The 19,965-nt window shown below is 37.7% G+C and overlaps 1 protein-coding gene across 5 annotated transcripts in view; it reads right to left on the bottom strand.

The window, feature by feature from the left end:
* The window catches only part of GALNT7 (polypeptide N-acetylgalactosaminyltransferase 7), an 83,333-nt gene that overhangs the window by 9,851 nt on the left and 53,517 nt on the right, over window positions 1-19,965 (bottom strand). For 4 of the 5 annotated variants that reach the window (XM_051790178.1, XM_051790179.1, XM_051790176.1 and 1 more), the window contains exons 4-11: window positions 15,972-16,102; window positions 15,648-15,727; window positions 13,312-13,494; window positions 9,557-9,674; window positions 7,668-7,790; window positions 5,430-5,648; window positions 3,186-3,284; window positions 1,767-1,895 (exon numbers count right to left, since the gene is read on the bottom strand). In XM_051790178.1, coding sequence (XP_051646138.1) covers window positions 1,767-1,895; window positions 3,186-3,284; window positions 5,430-5,648; window positions 7,668-7,790; window positions 9,557-9,674; window positions 13,312-13,494; window positions 15,648-15,727; window positions 15,972-16,102 — 1,082 coding nt within the window. The remainder of the gene's footprint in view (window positions 1-1,766; window positions 1,896-3,185; window positions 3,285-5,429; window positions 5,649-7,667; window positions 7,791-9,556; window positions 9,675-13,311; window positions 13,495-15,647; window positions 15,728-15,971; window positions 16,103-19,965) is intronic. The other variant, XM_051790180.1, reaches the window with a different exon arrangement.

Raw genomic sequence — 19,965 nt, forward strand, 5'->3', positions numbered from 1 at the left:
CTTATGGGCACTGAAGCCCCACTACTGCTCAGTGCTCAAGCAGCACACATTACACCACCAAACTGACACACAAGCTTTCATTCCAGAACCAACCAACCAACCAGACAAAATCTCCCAGCAGCTTTCATTTACACAAGGCCACAACATTTTTCAGCAGTTCATAAGCATTGAATTCCTTACACCTTCCTCATACGCTCCGTACTGCACAGCAGAGTGTGCCAAATTTGTACTATTTGCTTGGTTGCACACTCTTGGTGGTCCTTTCACTCTCACCCTCCCTTCTTTTTCCTTTTAGAAGCCAGTCAGTGTTTTGTTCTACAGCCCAGACCATGCCTACTGGGCTTCCTTATAACGTGGTAATAAGCAAACAATTGCACAACTTGGTACCAGTGTAGACAAAATGGATCTTCTTGCATAAAAGAAATGCTTAGGGAGAAGCCAAGTAACATGCTGGGATGCAGTAGAATGGCTGGAGAGTTAACAACTGCTATGTATTATTCCAATATTAAAACTAAAGTCAGCAGGCACTGAAACACTGCTTATTGATTTTTACATTTCAGATTTAAAGAATTTTGTCTGTCTATATGGCACAAGAAAACTGATCTAGGCAGAAATGGCACTACAGTGCCTGGTATTTCCTAGCTATATGCAAACACTAGAAAGAGTCAAGTGGCTTAAAGGATAGCAAACAGATTTCCCTGCACTCAGTGCTCGCATCTTTCAGACAAACAACAAAAAATCCAGATAACCAGCTAACAAATTATTAAATATGCAATATGCTAGTTAGACTGAAGAAAAGTTGACACAGAATAGTTTCTTAGATACAGAACCAAGTTAGGTGTGGCTATATCCAGGGATAATGTCACCCTTAGACTATTCAGTCTAATTTTTTAAGAGACAAACAGAAATAGAACCTTAGACTTTTTTAAAAGTAACACTTACAAAACTACTATGAATAGAGAACTCACAGATGTAGTGAATAAATAGACTATAGCAGCCTTCATATGTATATCAGCTAACATTCCAAGTCCTTATTAAAAATTTACAGATTTCGCAATAGCATTATAACACCACACCCAGAATTAACAACAGAGCATATTATTGGTATTAGAGAATGGCTAATGAAGAGGAAAAAGAAATACTGAAGAAGACAACACAGAAATGCAGAGTATGTTATGTTTACCTACTGCTATGCAGGCTTAAAATTACTTTGTCTTTAAACAGAGAAACACTTCAATTTAGACTGCCCAAAATTAGACCTAATACTGACTCTAGCTGCTAAATGCACTCCAGCATTTGAGCAATCTTCTCACAGCATACATGAGATAAAGAAACTTTCTTGATAGAAAGCATGCAAGCAGAGAGGGTGATGGCACTAAAAGCTTTTATTAACTTTGTCACTGGTAGTGGACATGCTCTTTTCTTCCTGTGAGACAAGTGCTAACTCCTAACAAACCCGTGGCAGCACATGTAGCCTCATAAGATTTCTCATAATGACTCATAATCTCATAAGATTTTCCTTACAGAAAGGACAGAAGACAGCTACAGAAGACAGCAACTAGAACCGCTACACAAAAGCACCTTTCCCTAGAGGAAGTTTTTCTGGCAAGCATGTATTTCCAAAAACATACCATTAAAATTTACTCCACTTGATTCAGTTAGCCTTGTCATAAATCTTTAATTTTAAATATACATAAAATAATTTTAAAAGGTGCAAAAAACAGGATAAAATCTAAAAATTTTTCTTATACATATCTGTTGCATACCTTGAAGAATTGCCAGTCCTTGTATTCATTCTGATTACAGTGTGTAATCATAATTTTGGATCCATCTGGTCCTTTAGTTAAGCACTGATCATACTGCATGAGTTGATTAGCTTCGTTGATTCGGAAAAGCTAACAGAAAAAAAGAAGCCATTTTTATAACAGTTGACTCAAGGAGTATTTTAGAAACACTGAAAATGCAAGGAAACTGCTACATTCAAAAAAGTCTCTGGTTTTATTACACCTGTCTTTCAGGAGGGTTCTTTATTTTATACAATGTAACACACCTTTACTATCACAACAGTAAATTTCATGGATAACTTTCCTGTAGGATTTAGAAGGCTAAGAAACTTAATCAGCAAGACAAAAATGGTGAAGGGATTCCTATCGGGCAGAATTCTGAAGTGTTTGATTAAAAACCTTTGTATGATTTGATGGCCAAACAGTCCACTATCTTTGTAAAAGTCTGGTAGCAAGTCCTTAGTCCTGGACAGTAATTTCACGTGACAACAGTAAAACTTCGGCATTTTACCCATGGAGGAAATCAAACCCATGCATCTAGATATAAAATATCTTAGCTACTTCTTATGAAATAATTATTACAGGAGGTTTTGGGTATCATATCATATCATAGTTTAGGGAACCTTTTCATTAAATATCAAAATAAAAGAGACATTTCCAGGGCTACTAAGAGCTAATCCATATATGATTTGTAAAAACATCATCCTGCATGTGATTTCTGTCTGATGACTGTCATCACAAAACTGCCTGGTTTAAGTTTACAACGGCTTAAATAAGGACTTTAAATTCTGAAAAAATTTCCAACCGAAAAAGGAGGTGTAGAGAGAGAACAGCAGGTTTGTGTGGTAATGTGAAGGTTTGTGAAGATACAGGTCAAATACAAGATAAGCTTGGGTTGCAATCATCTGATAGTAATTATGTTCTGTCAATTAATTTGTAAATGGAGCAGACAAATTTCTATTCAATTTCTTCTCTCGTGTGGTGGAAGATGAGTTATTGCACAAAAGCGTTTTATACTTCCATTAGAGCAAAACAACTTTGTGAAGTAATTGAGATAGAGTGAATAAAAGGGTTATCCTGAAGGATAAATTATTAAGTGAAGATAAGTGATGAATCAGGAGCAATGCTAAGAGCCATAGTTATTCTAATGCAGTGATATGATTGCTTCCTCATGCCTTGGAGAAGAGACTAAGAATTTGCCTTCAGTTTTGCACCAAAATGTTTGAAATGGTATTCTCAGATTGCCATACTTTAGCAATGTCATTATGCTTATGTAAAACCCTAACTCCCATCTTTGTAGCAGGCACCTAAGTGACTTTATGTACAGGCTTAACAGAAAACCAGCCTATTATCAATCCAGAGCAATCAATTCACCTTCAGACTTGCCTCCAACCTCCTTACCTGATTTCCTCCCATTCTGTGGCATGGGCCAAGCTCAACAAAGCCACCGTTGGTGTGCCCCATGCTGTCGATGCAGTAAGAGGTTTCAAAGCCTCTGATCTGGAAAAGAGGTTTTGCAGTCTGTGTTACTCTCAAGGAAAAAATAAGTGACAAGGAGTTCAGAAAATTCCCATTTATTTTTCAAACCAGAAACAGGTATCTGACAGAGAGAGATGAGACAAATCTGTGTATGAAATTTAAATACTGATGCTAACCATTCTGGAAGATGGAACTTCAAGCTGCCCATGCTAATTTGCAGGCTCTTATGTGAGTTGGAGTACACTGATAAGTTAGAGTTGCAGAGCTTAGTTCCAAATTAATAGCACCAAAATATCAAGAATTTTAATTTATTCAATCTGCTATTAGAGCATGTTCCATCTCCCATGTCTTCATAAATAAAGCAGGAGCTCAGCTAAGTTGCTCTCTCTCATCTTGTGGATGAAGAGAAGCGGGATGCAGAGAAGTTATGCACAGCAGCTATTACCCACAGCCAGGCACAGCCCACTGGCCCTGCTGCTCAGATGTACCTTCTGCAGCAGCAATTACATGGGAAAAAAAAAAGAAATAAAATTGACGAGAGGCAGGCACAGACACAGGAATAAAGAACAGAAGTCCTGTCATAAAGCATGCCTCAACTGCTGATTATCTCACTCCCTTCTCAGAAGGGCCAACAAGCAGATTTACAAAGACTTTATGACACAAATAACATTTTCCCCAGATCTATTTTCTTTGCCAGAACCTCTTTCCCCTTCGTAATGGCACAGAAAATCTGGAGGACTAGGCTTAGACCTGACTTCCAGAGAGCATTAGGGAAGATGAACCCCTTTCATCTCTTATGGTTTGGAAATGCAATCAGTGTGGTGTTACAAATGGGGGGGGGGAAGGAGGGATTTATCAGATGTAGGATAACTAGCACCCTGTGAAGAAGAGTTGAAGAAAACTTCAGAGAAGTCTCTGAACTTAGAACTTTCCTGTTGCTTCACCAGACCTGCTCACTTTTACCAGAGATGGTTTCCCGCAAGGTCGCCATTATTATTTTATTCTCTTCAATGCTTTCACCTTGGTGATTAGTTTTATAAAATGTGCCTTCATAACCCTTTATGTAGATTCAAAAGAAGGTCTAAGGCTAATATAAGTAGCTGATGCTTTGTGCTAGCTTTCAGGTAAGAAATCAAGGTAGCATTGTTCACTTGGTCCTTCAGATAAAAGATTTTCATGCGCATGCTCTGTATTGCTAATTCTTCTGAGAAATTAGAGATGACACTTCCTTAGCCATAAGAAACAGCACAGATCAGTACTTTTTAATCCACTTCTGAAATTACAAAAACAGGTCCATCCTATCTTGGGAAAGAAGGCTGTTAATTTGGTGGGACACAGGAGTTCTTCTCAGTTAGTAAGAAGATTTTCTGATTTTGCCTCAACAATCTGCAAAAGTGAAATTAATACGAGAGGGCAAGGCTGGAACCAACTGCATAGGGGAAAAAAAATAAAATCTAAAAGCAGGCAGAGGACCTGTAGTAAGTGCTCTCCAAGGTGTGGGCTAAATGCTAGAATGAGACAAGCAGGGTTCAGTGAGGTGTCCTGCATTCACCTGGTGATATGCTACCTCTCTCTGCCAACCACCTGAAAATGCCATATTTATAACCACTTTCTTAATTTAGTGAAGTCATACTCATATACAGTAATGCTGGAGATGACAGTTACAGAATCATATCAAATTATTACATGCAGATAAGGGATTCACTGAGGCTGTAATTGTATGAGTACACCCCAGTCTAGCAAGCGTGGGCAGAATGTACTCCACCTTGATTTCATAATCTATTTTCTAGTCCTTCCCAGAAAAATATTTTCACCTATTAATCTTCACCAATACTCCTACATGCAGGATTCACATTTTTTCTTTTTAGAAAACCTAAATTCCAATTACAGAAAAAAGAGCTTTACATATAACTGAAGGCAGAGCTAGGCATAAATCATCCATCAATGACCTGTGGAGCTAATTAAAAAAATCACACCAGTGAAAGTAGATATAATTTTTTCCTGGGGTTATATTTCTATAGCTCTCTGGTTAGTACCACATAGCTTAGCACAGCAGTAATCAAACATCTTGTTTACAGAGTGATGTCAAGTAATAAATTGCTTCCTTTTGAATTCCTAATTTTTAAAAAAACTCTAAAATACACAGAGGTTATGTGCTGTACTTACCTCTCCCCAGTCCACGTTTTTAGGTGGTAAGGGATAATATGAAGTTATATCGTATGCTATTTCTTCCATAAACCACTTAAAACTTTTGCAGTTGTGATCTTCACGGAATTTTTTCAGCTCAGAGATATCTCCATAGGGTAGCGCTTTTGTCTCCGGCCGACTGGCGTAGAAGTAATCTTTGTATTCGTCCCACCATACCTCTACAACTCTGACGTAGTTCTGTGAAGAACAAAGACACTGCTGTGACCTCAAAGTACACGTAACAGGTCAGGCACAACTCCACGTTAATAACTGAAATTTAAGGATTTATCCTCTTAAAAAGTAGCAGTTTGAAATTATTATATAGCACTAATAAATTGTCGCCATCAGTAGATTATACAAGATGCGCGAATATTATTTTCAAATTGCTGTTTAGGACTGAAGCCAGTAAATTAAACTGGGTTGCTTAATGAGAGTGCAAAGTCTTTTTCTAAGGTTAGAAAATGTTTATTTGAAATAAAGCCTTTTCAGTTTTGTGTGCAATAAAATGTTGCATTCATTTGCTGTTACCAGAACTGCAATTCAGGGTTTCTATTCAACTTCTACAGTTTTAATACAGAGAATGATACACGTTAGTCCACTAATGGGGAAAAATTCAGTCTTAAATGGGTCAACTATTTGGAGAAGGGGGAAAACTGGATAGCTCACTTGGTGAACAAGCCTCTCTCTCACATCTTTCTTCTCATTCTCTTTGTTGGTTCCTACCTCTACATTACCTATACAAATTCTAGATGCACACCTTGCTTTGTACAATTCTTTACCATTAATGACCTGGTGTTAAAACAGTCTTAAAATCTGACTAAAGGCACAAATTATTGTGACTTTAACCCACATCCAGCACAAATTGAACAAAGCTATAAAAAAAGGACATTTACTATGGGGGATAGGAGAGTACCTGAAGAGGAAAAAAAGCTATTTCTACATCTTGTCTTGGACAGAGAAGTAACTTAATATTTAAAAACATTCAGCAGTGTTTTGTTGCATTCAGTAAGCAGATCGGCAGAGTCATGTAAGGTGTTTATATATGCAGTAAATATTTTTTATCAGATTTTCAGAAGACTGAAATGGTTTTTATCATTTCCGACAAGGCAAACATATATCTTGCCTGCACTGAGCAATGGAGCTATCATTTGCTATCCTGCCATCCGTTGCTCTGTTTCTACTCCCAGGTGTGTCCCCTTGGCCTCCCTTGTACTGGTCCTAGTCCTTGTTTCATCAAAATGTTAATCAATTCATGTTAGTAATAAGAGACTTTTTGCGGGGGGTGGTGCCAGGTTAGTTTTCTACCATTATACTAGGCTGGGACATTTCCTTTTCAACTAACTGCTATCTTGGCTCAAGCCGTACTCTAAAACCCTACCAGTAGTCATTGTCAAAGGTAATGTCTTGGAAGATTGCTCTGGGATTGGAATTTACAAGGAACTGTGTCTTTGGGAATGGGATTTACCAATGCCAAAACAGTACACAAGAGAAAGCTTAAACTAGGCTATGGGAAATCTTAGCAGAAGGGTTTCCTCTCTTCCTGCTGGTAGATGCAAGCTGATATGGAACAGTTTTTCTTGATTCAAATTATCTCTTCAAATATAGACAGCTGGCTCAATCTTTTCTTGAGGTGGAGTCTAATTTTAATATCACATCTTGAGTAACATTTCTAGAACCTGCAAGGTACCTGAGGAGTTACCAACCTTTATGGTGAAATGCAAAGCATGCCATTTTCTCAGGTGTCATTTACTGCTTCTTAGCTAACAAATGCAGTCACAAAAGTCTGAGAAACGCTAGATTACAGAATTTGCTAACTCAGCCTAGGATCACACCCTCTCAAGATAAAGGGGGATTTCAAACCCATGATCATCATCTCCAGGAGTGTGCTATAGTTACTGGAGTTGTTCATACATAGTTGGGGACAGCCCAGAAAAGGCTTGAAGGGCTGACATTAAGTAATATGAGATGTGATTTGTACCTCAAAGATGGTGGAGGAAGGCTTTAGAGCAAGACGATGAGTTCCAGGAAATTCTACCCTTAATAACTGTGGGATTAACACAAAGATTTTTCTCCCACGAGGATGACCATCTTAGCTTTGGATACTAAACAGCTTTGATGAAGTGCTTTCTAAATTATTACTGATAATTTCAGCAGATTTATCTAAAACTGTTCTTATCTGAAATCAAAACCACCTTCAAGGTTATATCAAAACTGTACCTTTAATGTAGGAGAAGACCCAACATACACAGGGGGTGGATTTCCTTGCCAGCCCTGAAGACGATAGATGTGTCCAACACGAGAACAGGGAACAAACAGCAATTTTCCCCCACACTGCCAGATCTACAAGTTAAAGCATAGGTATTATTAATATATATGCACAGGAATTTAAGACAGATAGATAATAAATTATGGAAGAAATGTCAGCTACTTTTCTTACTATATTGACTGTGATATATTTACATATTTTTTGCTTCATTTGTAAGCATAAAGAAAATAGGTCTCTGAAATGAAAGGCTGCACTGAATACATCTCCAACTCAGCCATGAAGCTACTCAACTAAAATACTTTGTTAAAAAGCTTTTTAAAAGGTTGGCCATCTCATTCCATTATTATTTTAAAACAACAGTAACAAATGAGTGCACAAAATCTGGAACAGGGTAATTTTTATTATGGCAGAATAAATGATATTTTGATTTCATTTAGGTACCTCACATGCCATCACTAAAGTGGGTTTTGGTTAGATGCCCATTCACATTTAAGTTTTTCTTAATAAAGACTAGTAGGAGATAAGGATGTCTTAGGTAACCCATTGCTCCAAGGAGAAACAGATTTTTTGTTAACTATAGTAGCTGAAAATAAAAAATGGGTAAAATATATTACCATTTGAAATTCCCCCTCTCCCACACATCTTTGGATAATCCCTTCATGGGAAAAAGAAAACATACCTAAATCTGAATTTAATTGCTCATAGTTTGCACAAGTTTAGTTGTAGCAACAAATCCAAATTCAAGCTAACTTTGGGGATGTTCCAAATTCCAGATCAAAAATATGACTCACCAGTATTAGGAAAAATGGGCAGAATAGTTTACTTTCTTCATTGCATCATGATATTAATTTTCTTAAGTTTCATCAAAAAACCTCCTCATATATGCAAGGCCATTCATAACATTTGCTATCTAGGAGCCAGCATACAAGACTGATAAATGCTTAGTTCTTCTGAAGATTGGTTGTGACCTACGTGAAACAAATTTGGAGGTCTCTACATAATAAGCTTTTAAATTACAAAACTACTGTATGTAATTTCAATCATGATTTTGCTCTAAGGAAGATGGAGAATTATATGGATAAAGACCCTGTGTATTTAACATCCTCAATAACTACCTTTTGCATATGCATTTACAGCTGAGCAAGTGCACTCAGAGCCTTCCTCTAAATCAAGAAGAGCAAGAGTAGCTAGAGGAGCTCTGAATGTACTTTTACTAAAATTCAGCTATGATTTCTCAGATTGCTGCTGAGGATATCAGACATCTCCACTTTTGTTTGTTAATTGGGACAGATTCCTGCTGTCTGCCACTTGTGTCATTATGAATACTGAAGCTACAAGAAGCTAATGACGATAATCTTACATTTCCTGCTAACTGAAGAGCATGCATACGCCTAGGAGTGAAAATAAAATCCTCTGCAGTGATTATGAATTATGCAGTTATCGTTTCAGTTATGAAGACTTCTCCTGTAAAGAAGTTCTCTATCATTGCTTTCATTAGTAACAGCATTTTTCTATACTCACTATGAGAGCACTTAGTTTCCCCTCATCAAATTTGACAGTGTTTGACATTAGATATTTGAGGGGGGGTTGCAATCCCAAACCACTAACAATATCTAGATTATGCATCATTTGTGTCTCAGCACTAGGCCACCTCTCTGAACACTTCTGTCCCAAAGCCCACAAGTAAACACTGAGGAGACACATCTCTGACATAATATCTGCTCACAACAAAACCTTCTGGGCTTCATGAGTCAGAGGTAGGTCTGCCTGAACTCCAAACAGAAGTATTTACAGAAAAAAAATCTATTAAATTGAATTAAGTTTCAAATATTGATGTTACCTTGTAAGAAATTTCAAAATTTTCACCACCCCAAATTTGAAGCCCTGGATCATAGAGACCTAGTTCAAAGAAGAAATCACGTTCAATGGCAAACAATCCACCAGCCATTGCAGGGGATCTGAAAGAGAAAGACAGTGTAACCCTTTCTGTCAAAAGTCTCACTTTCAGAGAAAGCAATAGTTAAAGAAGCAATTCACAGTTAACATATAGTAAAGATCAGGTAAATGGCAATACACTGAAAAATCATGAAGCTTTGTCACCAGATTGCAGCAATTTTTTGAAGTGACATCTATATAACTTTTACTTAAGTCATAGTTTTTATTATATTGTAGGTTTTCTTCTAAAATTAATTTATTTAATTAATGAATTTGATGATACAAAATTTTGGTCCAAATTATCCATTCGGCCAGTCAGTATGCTTCTATTAATATAAATTTTTTAAAAAAGGAGATAAGAATCAGTGTCATGAGATGTTTCTCTCTTGAAAGTTTTTCAAGTTTTTGAGATAACATATGAGACTGCAAAGCAGACTTAGGCTTATGTTCTGAGGAGTTGCCACATTGAAATATATTGTCTATTAAACAAGCAACAGTTTTCCCAGCTGAATGATACCTTTCTTATCTTCTTCCTCTAGCTCTTTTTCTACTGCTGCCATAGGAGACACTTTGCATTATACTCAGTAAAATTTTTAAGAGGATGTGGATAAAGTTGTACAAGGTTTCCATTTCGGTTTAGTCTTTTTTTTTTTCTTCTTTTTTTTTGCCTTTAATGGCTTTGTAAATCCCTTCCCATATGGCAAGATTCAATTAGCAAGTTTTAATGTGTCAAAAAGATGCTGTGGTTTGGATTAGAGCATGTGCTGGTTTTGGCTGGGGTAGAGTTAATTATCTTCACAGTGTCTGGTATGGGGCTATATTTTGGATTTATGTTGAACACAGTGTTGATAATATAGAGATGTTTTTGTTACTGCTGAGCAGTGCTTGCACAGAGACAAGGCCTTTTCTGCTTCTTATACTGCCACATTGGCAAGGAAGTTGGGGGTGCATGGGGGGCTGGGAGGAGACACAGCCAGGACAGGTGACCCCAACGGACCCAAGGGATATTCCATACCATATGACATCATGCTCAACATATAAAACTGGGGGGAAGAAGGGAGAGTGTTTGGAGTGATGGTGTTTGTCTTCCCAAGTAACGGTTATACGTGATGGGGCTCTGATCTCCTGGGGATGGCTGAACACCTGCGTGCTCATGGGAAGCAGTGAGTGAATTCCTTGTTTTGCTTTGCTTGTGTGTTTTTTTCTCAACCCATGAATTTTCTAACTTTTACCCTTTGGATTCTCTCCCTGATCCTACTGGTGGGAGCATGAGCAAGCAGCTGCATGGTGCTTGGTTGCTGGCTGAGGTTAAACCACGACAGAGCATTTTTGCAGAACAGCTCTAAGCAAAATTCTTTGGTAGCTTAGTCACACTGAAATAGAGAGTAGGATATGTTAAGCCATTTCCAGTGCACATAGTAAGCATTTTTCACCTGAGGATCTATAAATACATAAAAACCCCTAATGTATACAATCTAGAGTCCTTAGTAAGTTGACAATTTAAAAAAAAAAAGGATAAAGTGAATTCTTTCTGACTTCAAATGATCTGCAGTGCTGAAAGGAGGATCCGAGACTCCAGATCACCCTGGTGAGCCAAATAAAACGTAAGTGAAATACTCCTGCATCACCAAATTATTGAGATGGGTCATTTCAAGCACTATTCATCCATTTCTAGCACTATTCATAGTCTCTTCATTCTATTAGATTTCTAGCTTAGTGGTGTTCCTTTTAACAGCAATGTTAATGTATTGCCTTTCCACACATAAATGTCTGGAGAAAGACATAAGAAAAAGTAACCCCTTAGGGTTAACATATATCCCTCTCTGCATAGCAGAGGCAAGGCAACAGAAACAGAGCCACTGACTGTAAGTATTATGGTTATCAGTTTAGTTGCTGTCCAAATCAGCTGATCAGATGCCAAGTTACTGCTAAACGTCCCTTTCTACTTGCTGCCTATTGTATTTTCCTCCAACACTGCTTTTGTATCCCAGTGGTTCAAAGGGTAGGAAACCAGCAGGCACAGCAGGGGGAAGCACATTGCACAGCACAGCCCCATGGCTTTCCTGCACTTTTGGTTTTCCTCAGCACCATAAAGACTTGGCAAGTGCAGATACTGAAGTTTCAGTCGGGGCCTCCAACGTGCTGTCAAGTGTATTAAAGAACACAGTAAAATCTACATAAGCTCAGTAGTTTACTTTATAGGATATGAAGAGGTAAGCATAATGTTACTGAAAGAAGGATTCAGTCCTCGGGCAATTCTCACATTACAAAAGGTTTGTCTCTGTGCTTTAAGATGTTGAGGATATTTTGTCTGTTTTCCTTTTAAATTAAGCAATCCTGGCTATGGTTTCAGCAAGACTTATACTTGGTCTTACTTGCCTTGGTTCTGCTGCAAGAAAATGCACACAGCCTGAACATAAACAGATGCAGGGCATTTCTCTGAAAGTATTATTTAAAATAAAGTCATCTTTTAAACCATTCTGAGAACATGTGTTTTGTGTTGCTGGGAACTGTTTAAAGGATTTTAAGACCTGTTTGGATGGTAAACACAGAACACAACAGTGATTTTTGAAATAGTTTATCCCCCTCTAAGCGAATATTAAAGTTCCAATGTGGACAGCCTCACCAGAAAATGGTATTATTTATACTGTATACAAAACAGATCAAACCTTCATAACTTGCTTGCATGTGTTGCCATTTTAGCAAAGAACAATCATGGGTGAGGATAGGGAATTACCAACATCAGTTCTAACAATGTTTAAATCATATATACAAGCAATAGAAGACATCAGATTCTGAAGATGTGAGGATTGCTTTCAAATGTAGTAATACAATTAGTTAAGTGTGAAGTAGAAAGTAATAAAAACCAGCAGAACCTCAGTCTCCCAGTCTTGAAAAGCCAATCAGAAACCCTAGTTTCTAAGCTAGGGTTTCTAGCCAGTTTTGATTTTTTTGGGAAGAAACCGTACCCCGCTACAAAGTGTAATGAAAAAGCAGAACTTCTGTGGAAATTATTGGAGTTTTCTCATAATATAAGGTGCTGTTTTAATCTTTATTCCTTTTTATTTTTAATGTTATATGAATTATATTAAAATTTTTTGAAAATATCCAGCCAAGATTCTTAAACAGTATGCTTCTTTGTCAGATGTGATCTATTATGAAGCAAGTGGGAGAAATATGACAAAAGGGATTTTTTTGATACACATGCATAATCCACCAGCTGTATGCATGCATCAGGCCATGACAGTAGGCTACAGATTTTATGCATTACCTTCTATTATAAATACTTACAGCATGCTTGTTATTTCAAATCAAATGGTTAAACAAGCACTGTTGTTTCCAACACTACTTCAAAAAAAATATCATAGCTAAATAGAGTTTCCCTGGCAATGAAGTTATACAATATTTTATTTTGCCAAACAAAACCCGGTCATTCTAATGTGCACCCTATTAACCATATAAGAGCAGGAATAGAGAGGCAATACAAGGTAGCAGAGACATTTTGTGCAAATAGGCAGTTGTGGTAAACAGATCCAACTAAACAAAGCAGTTAGTGTGGTTAGAAATGTGAAGGTTTTCAGGCTGGAAGTACATGCAAGTTTTAGTGGATCAATATTGACTTCAGAAAAAAAAGAAACGGGTAAGTGATTTAGTGATTACCGATACGGTTCAGTTTTTGTCTTTCTGCTTTCCTTCTCTTTCTTGGTCAAGGGAACCCTCTTCCATAGCATACTCCAATCCCACGCTCCTCTAGCAAACCCATCTTCGTCACCACCCCCTTGGGGCACAATCTTATAAGTGTTGCCATCTATGACATCTATAAGCGGCACAGTGCATGTGGTTCTGCAGGGTGGCGGGTGGTGGCAGGGAAGATGCAGGTATGTGCAAGGACCCGCATGGCACACGTGCACCGACCGTAGTTCATGGGGAAACAGGGGGGGAGGGAAAAACGAAAGGGTTTAGAAAATTATTCATAATGATTCACAGTATGTAAACAGCTCTCTTTACCGATAAGGCTCAGTTTTATGCTTTCGTTTGGACTTTTCCTTGTGGTTTAACGGAATTCGTTTCCATAGCAAACTCCAGTCCCAGGCCCCTCTGGCAAAACCATCTTCATCCCCACCTTGTTGTGGCTCAATGGAATAATCATTCCCATCTATGTAATCTATTAGAGGTACAGTACATGTAGTTCTGAAACATTTATAGAAGGGAAAGAAAGAGCAAAATACAATTTCAGAAGAGCAATCTATCTAATCTGAAATTTACACCATTAATTAAACTTATAGAGCAGTGTATATAAAAAGTCACTTGTAAACATATTAAAAAAATGAAGCATCATTAGAAAAAAAAGATATAGTTTTTTCTTTATGCTGGTTTAAGAGGTTCTGAAAACAAAAAAGTTAGGTCTGAGATGCAAATATATCAATTTGTTTATCAGCACTTTTTCTGTTACGTGTACTTCTTGACATTGGTCTTCTAATAAAGCACTGCTGAAGGCAACAGAGGAGCCCTCAGAGGGCTAGGGTTCTCATATTCTGCTATTTCTGCTATTTCTATTCATATTAGATCTTAGCTCTCAAGAAGTATGATGAATTCTTGGCTTTTACTAGCGTTAACATGGATATTCATTATTCTGTCCTATTCAACTGCCCTGAAAATACAGCCTCTCAGGATAAAAAAACATTACTAGTGCTCTCCTAGCAGCAGTCTTCAGTAGAATTTTTCCTGTTTGCTTTGCAATACAATCCTCATTGTGATTGATCATATACGACATTCACCAAGGAAAAGACATTATCTCCCCACACTTTCTAAATGAGTTTCCTAGTGACCAAACTTGGAGCACTTCCATGTTTTTAAGTGAAATCTTATGAGATAAAAGAGTGGTGGAAAAAGAAATGTTAACACCATGCTCCTCTTTGAGGCAGCAGCAGCAGCATGCTGCATCCAGGGCTTGGAAGAAGGCTGCCAAGCACTGCCCTCTGGCACCATGTGTAACCTCCACCTCTGTGGGCAATGCTGGAGGATGCCTCTAAAGCTGCCTGATCTCACCAGCCTTTCTTGTGTCAAACAGTAATACACACTCAATGGAAGCCCACAAGCATTTCCATCTTCTCTCTAGTATCTTGAATCAAATATAGTTTTGAAGTTGAGTTACGGCCTTTAAAACACACAAAACCCAATTCTTCAAGCGAATTCTGGAAGCACAACAGGTTAACAAATAGTTTTTAGGATTAAGCAGCTATTTCATGGTATTAAGGAGTTTAAACATGGTTTCCTAAACACATATACCCTTGACTACACAAGCTAAGAGTGTGGTGGCACACAGCAACAACAGCATTTTAACAGTTGGAAGAAATGAAACCCCCAGACATCTCTCTCTTCTGTCACCTCTCACAGATCTCCCTCTCACAATGTAGGCACTTCAACCAGAAACTCCTAGCAAGTGCCTGGGCTTGTGGCAGAGACAGGCTCAAGCCCTGACCTCGCTTTGTTACAAACAACACTCCAAAGTACTTCAGAGCGAACAAATAAGGCCATATATCAAGACCAAAGATGAGAAAGTTATAAAACTCTTGAGATCACAGAGGCTTTAAATCCCCATTAAATCAAAACATTTATTGCTACTTTTCCTCTATCAAAAATCAGGTTTTTGTTTAGTTATTTTGTTTAGTCAGGCTCCTTATTCAGCTATAACAGAACATTTTATAACAGTGCCTCAGATAGTTGTAAAAAACAAGAGTTGTCTTACATGCAATCTACACTATGCAAAATATTCAGTATGCCTATTAAAACAAACTATCTAGAGATTAACTTGCCCGACTATTTTCCTTCCTCTTTATGTATCTTTTATGCTGTGGGATAACATCATACAGAAAATATTTATACAGTTTGATATAGATATAAAACATATTGACTATAGTTTGAAAAGTGAAGATTGTTACTGTGCTTTTTTTCCCCTAAAGGTTCAGACACTGGAAATAACGGCAGAACATTACCTGTCCTTAGATATAGGAGCTATAAGTGGTGCATACCAATTAATTCCCACCTCACAATGGGCATCAAGGTAAACCAAAACCTTCAAAAGAAAAAAAAAATATATTTCTGCATACAAGATTGCAGTGATTTAATTATGCTTACTTACATTGAGATACAGACATATAAACATGAAAATGAAGATTGAGTAAAACTGATCTATTATTAAAACAGTATCAATAATATAATAATATAATACTACATTTCCACATATCTATTGGAACCACCAAAACCTCTCCCCCCAAAAAAGATAAAAAAGACAGACTTGTGTGTGAACTGGCTCCTACCTGTCCAAGTTTAGCCTTCTGGGCTCCAATACTTCTAGCTTGGATCAAACCTTCTCTCCTCTCATTTCGAAATACCTTTACAAGGCCATTCCACTGCTTAATATAGTCATCCAGCCTCTCTTGTAAGTGTGCTATCAAATAACAAAGAAAAAAATTATTTTGGTGAGTTTTAATAATAAACAGTTTTTTACTCTTAATACAACCCCAAAATATCTACAGACCTTTACAAGAACCTTTATTGCAACCACTCACAAACACTAAAACTGAGGAGATCAAGATTTTTGACCTCATGGCACAGAGGTTTATCTCTAGCACATCACAAGAAAAAGCATCTGAAGTAGCTGGCCACACCACAGGGAGCTGGGTCGACAATTCCCAATCACTTCAATATATGACATAGTAGCTTACAGGTTTTCATCTATATTCCAAGAGGGCAGAGAAGTTTCTACATTTTAGCATACAGACTTTCCTGTTCAGATAATGTCACATGTACAGTTGAAGGCACCATTTCTCAGTTAAACTTTTCCTTCACTTTCTGCCTCATAAAATTTTCTGTCAGTCTATTAAATCTAGAAACCTGAGGCAGGAACCCACCATGCTCAGATTATTGCCCTTCCTCATACAGACCTGTTCCCTCCTGGGGAGGTCTTCCACTAGTCTTCTAATGAAATTAATAAGAATAATTGGAGGGCCAGAAGTGGAAATGGGACCTTTGTCAGTAAAGGGACAAGTAACCACGTAACAATCAAGATGAGCTATGCTTAAATGGCTTCGGATTTGTATTTGCACATTGGTCTTTGCCAAACTACTCTGGAAATTCCTGTCACACAATGTGAAAAAAGGATCCTAATGTTGCATAATATTTTGCCCAGATGATTCTGTTGAGAAAACTCATGAAGGCAGCAGGGCTGATAATCAAGCACCTCCTGTTTGAGGCTACGCTGATTTAGCTACTGGTGTTCATTTAAAATCTATTTTTGTTCTGAAAGGCTCAAAAGAATTGCCTACAGCTTCAGTTTCTCTCAGTCAGGAACCAAAATAAGCCACTTTAGCTACAGCCGAGGCATCCATGCACTGGTTTGCATCAGCTTCAAGGGGCTGATAGATGCCTGTGCTGATCTAACCAGGAGAGGGGACATGTGGAGGTGGAAGAAGAAGGATGTCCCTTTCAACTGCAACGGGCCGTCAGGTTACTTCAGTAGCAACATTTCTTGCAAAATGAATGAAAACGATGAAGTCCGGAGACTTCTGCAACTTAGTTTCAGTGTATTTTATATTTTATTCTAGTTTATATTTTATATTTATATTTTATTCTAGTTTAAACAAAAGCTACATGTAATTGTAGTGGAAATGGTGTTTTTTTGAAGTGAAGCTTCCAAAATTGAAAATTCAGCAATTTTATCAAAGAACAATCTTCTGAAATCACTATCTTTTGATACACTTATTATCCTTCCTCTCCATCTTTATAAAAGAATAAGTTTTCTCAACTGAGTTTTATGTATTCTCTTCTCACACACATTTACAATTTCTTTTGTAAATCCTGGTGCATTAGGAAAACCTCAAGGATACACAAATGTCAAATTATAGAAAGAACAATTTTATCACATATGCTGAATAGAATAACATACCATGTAATAAATAGAGAATATATGATATGATAGCTGTGATATAAATTTTTATAGGATAAAATCAACAGAGTTTTGAGATCATACTGAAGTGGTACGAAGAGAATCTTTATACCACACCATTATTTATGCTGCAAATTCCAAGTATGTGTTACAGAAGGACTGTCAGGAATGTTTTAAAGATTTAAAACCTTAAGTTATTTCCAGCTCTCCTGCCTATAAAGCCAAATGTTTTAGTTATCAAATGTTCAACTATGTAAGGCTCACAGGGAGCTGTAAAAACCTGTCATATTGATTGTGTAAAGCTTTTCTACAGTAGAAGTCTCAGGACTGTGCAGTCCATTATCTGAAACCATGCCAGGGTTAGCAGCAAGTGCTATTTCCCATAGGAAACCTGAATTTTTCCTCCTTCCCATACTACAAAGCCTGCATGACAGCAGTGTATAAAATCCCAATACTTTTACAGATAAAAATACTGTTTGGCCAGCATTACATTTTGTTCACCTAGAATATGTATTTATGACATCTGTCAACAGCCTTACAGAAATCTGTTTTTTGTTCAAAAATGTATATTTTATCTTTCAAAATATTATAACCACCAATCTGGCCTTCTCCTGTTTGAGTTCCTCTCTCATGTTTGACCGCATGATTAAAGCATGAATCAGTGTCTTTTAAAAACACATCATTTCTCCAAAGATCTTAGGCGTTACAGATTAGAAGGAGGGAGGAGGAGGAAAGCAGTTTTTTTCCCTGTGACTCATGGACATTAGTTTGAGAACTAGAAAAATGGTATCAGAAGTCCTCCCTAAAGCAGCTGCCTTTGACTACCCTGAGCTGTAATACTACTAATGTGGGGCTCTCAGCTCTAACACAAACCCTGATCAGTGCTTCAGCTTTCCCAAGGCAAGCACCATTAAACAGGTTAATAAAAGTACTGTTACCTGTCTATTCTCATTACTTCCCTTCGGGTTATCTCACAGGATGTTACATCAGTGGAAAATACAGATAGTAATAAAGAAAAAAAATAAGTAAACACAAAAGGTAGACAAAGCCTTTAAATGCTACTAGGAACACTGGTACTGACCTCGCAGTCACTCTTTACAGGTGCACAGACTACAAAAGCTGCACCAGCTGAGATATTGACCTCTATGCTCCAGAAAGAAAGTAAGCTGGTACCCAAATAGGTAACAAGTGGTTGAAGACCTAATACACAACCGTAATTGTAGGGAGCCTTAGAAAATACAGTTTTATGATTTCTCTTTGCCCTTCCATAACAGCTGTTTCCTTCACACAGCTAATACTCACAGAAAAACAAACTGTTTCTATGAAGAAACACAAGAAAAACTGGGAAAAAACCCCATGTGCAACAGTGTGGCCTCACTGACACTGCTGCAACACTTCTCAGACTCTAATACAGAGGTCTCCATTGAAAATGGAGGTAGCATCATTTACTTAGCTAGGCATCATCTTCTTGTTACTGTTCCCTTTGTGCTCTGACAAAGGAAAAAAACGCCAGAGTAGAATTCAGCACATATCTCTGCACAGTTCTCCACAGTCAAATCCCGCTGTTTGCAGAAGAGATTAAGGAAAGAGTGTCATTCAGCAAAAAAGACTGCTCCCAACTGACTTTATACAAAGAATTACAATGCAAAGAACATTTTCCAAGCATTGCAACTGTTCCTCCCTGTAAGGCATAACATATATAAGCTTCTACGCAGCTGCAACTCCCTTCTGATAAAAGAGGATTTCTCAAAAGGAAGGACAGGCAGGGTTTTTATGAGCCAGTCTTTAGAAGTGTTTGCATCCACTATATTCCATTTTAATTTTATATCGCTGGAGAAGGCAGCAGCTAAGAAATAAGGACAGTCACACTGAGTGTGAGCAAACATCTACCCAGTCCAACACTGGGCTCCAAGAGCATAAGATGGTCTTTGCTGAGTGGAAAGGCAGATATGAAGTGTGCAGCCTGAAAGTAGGTGGGGAAAGAGAAAATCTTGTATCTGTGCTATCAGCATGGCTTTTCTTCCGGCTGGAAAAGCAAAAAGCTGCCAGCAGCTCTGCTGTGATTAAGAGAGTTTGTGTTTTGCAGCTCTCCTAACAACTGGAGATGTCTTCAGGCAGCTTGGCATGCTTTGCAGCCCATACTAGTTCATCTTTCTCTCTGGGGAGAAAGAAGTGGAGTGAGATTCTACTCTCTTGGTCATTTTTCATCTAGAACACAATTTGAATTATTGAAATTAAGTTAATTATATTTACCAAGTAATAGCCTAAAGCAGTTTGAAGAATTATTATAGTTAAATAGTGCAGTTGCAGCAAGGTGTTCAGAGCAATTCCAGCCTGTGATTGTCTTCTAGTCACTCATACCTGGG

This window comes from Manacus candei, unplaced genomic scaffold (assembly GCF_025592945.1).
Source record: "Manacus candei isolate 608988 ecotype Guabito, Panama unplaced genomic scaffold, ASM2559294v1 h1tg000028l, whole genome shotgun sequence".
Lineage (NCBI taxonomy): Eukaryota > Metazoa > Chordata > Aves > Passeriformes > Pipridae > Manacus > Manacus candei.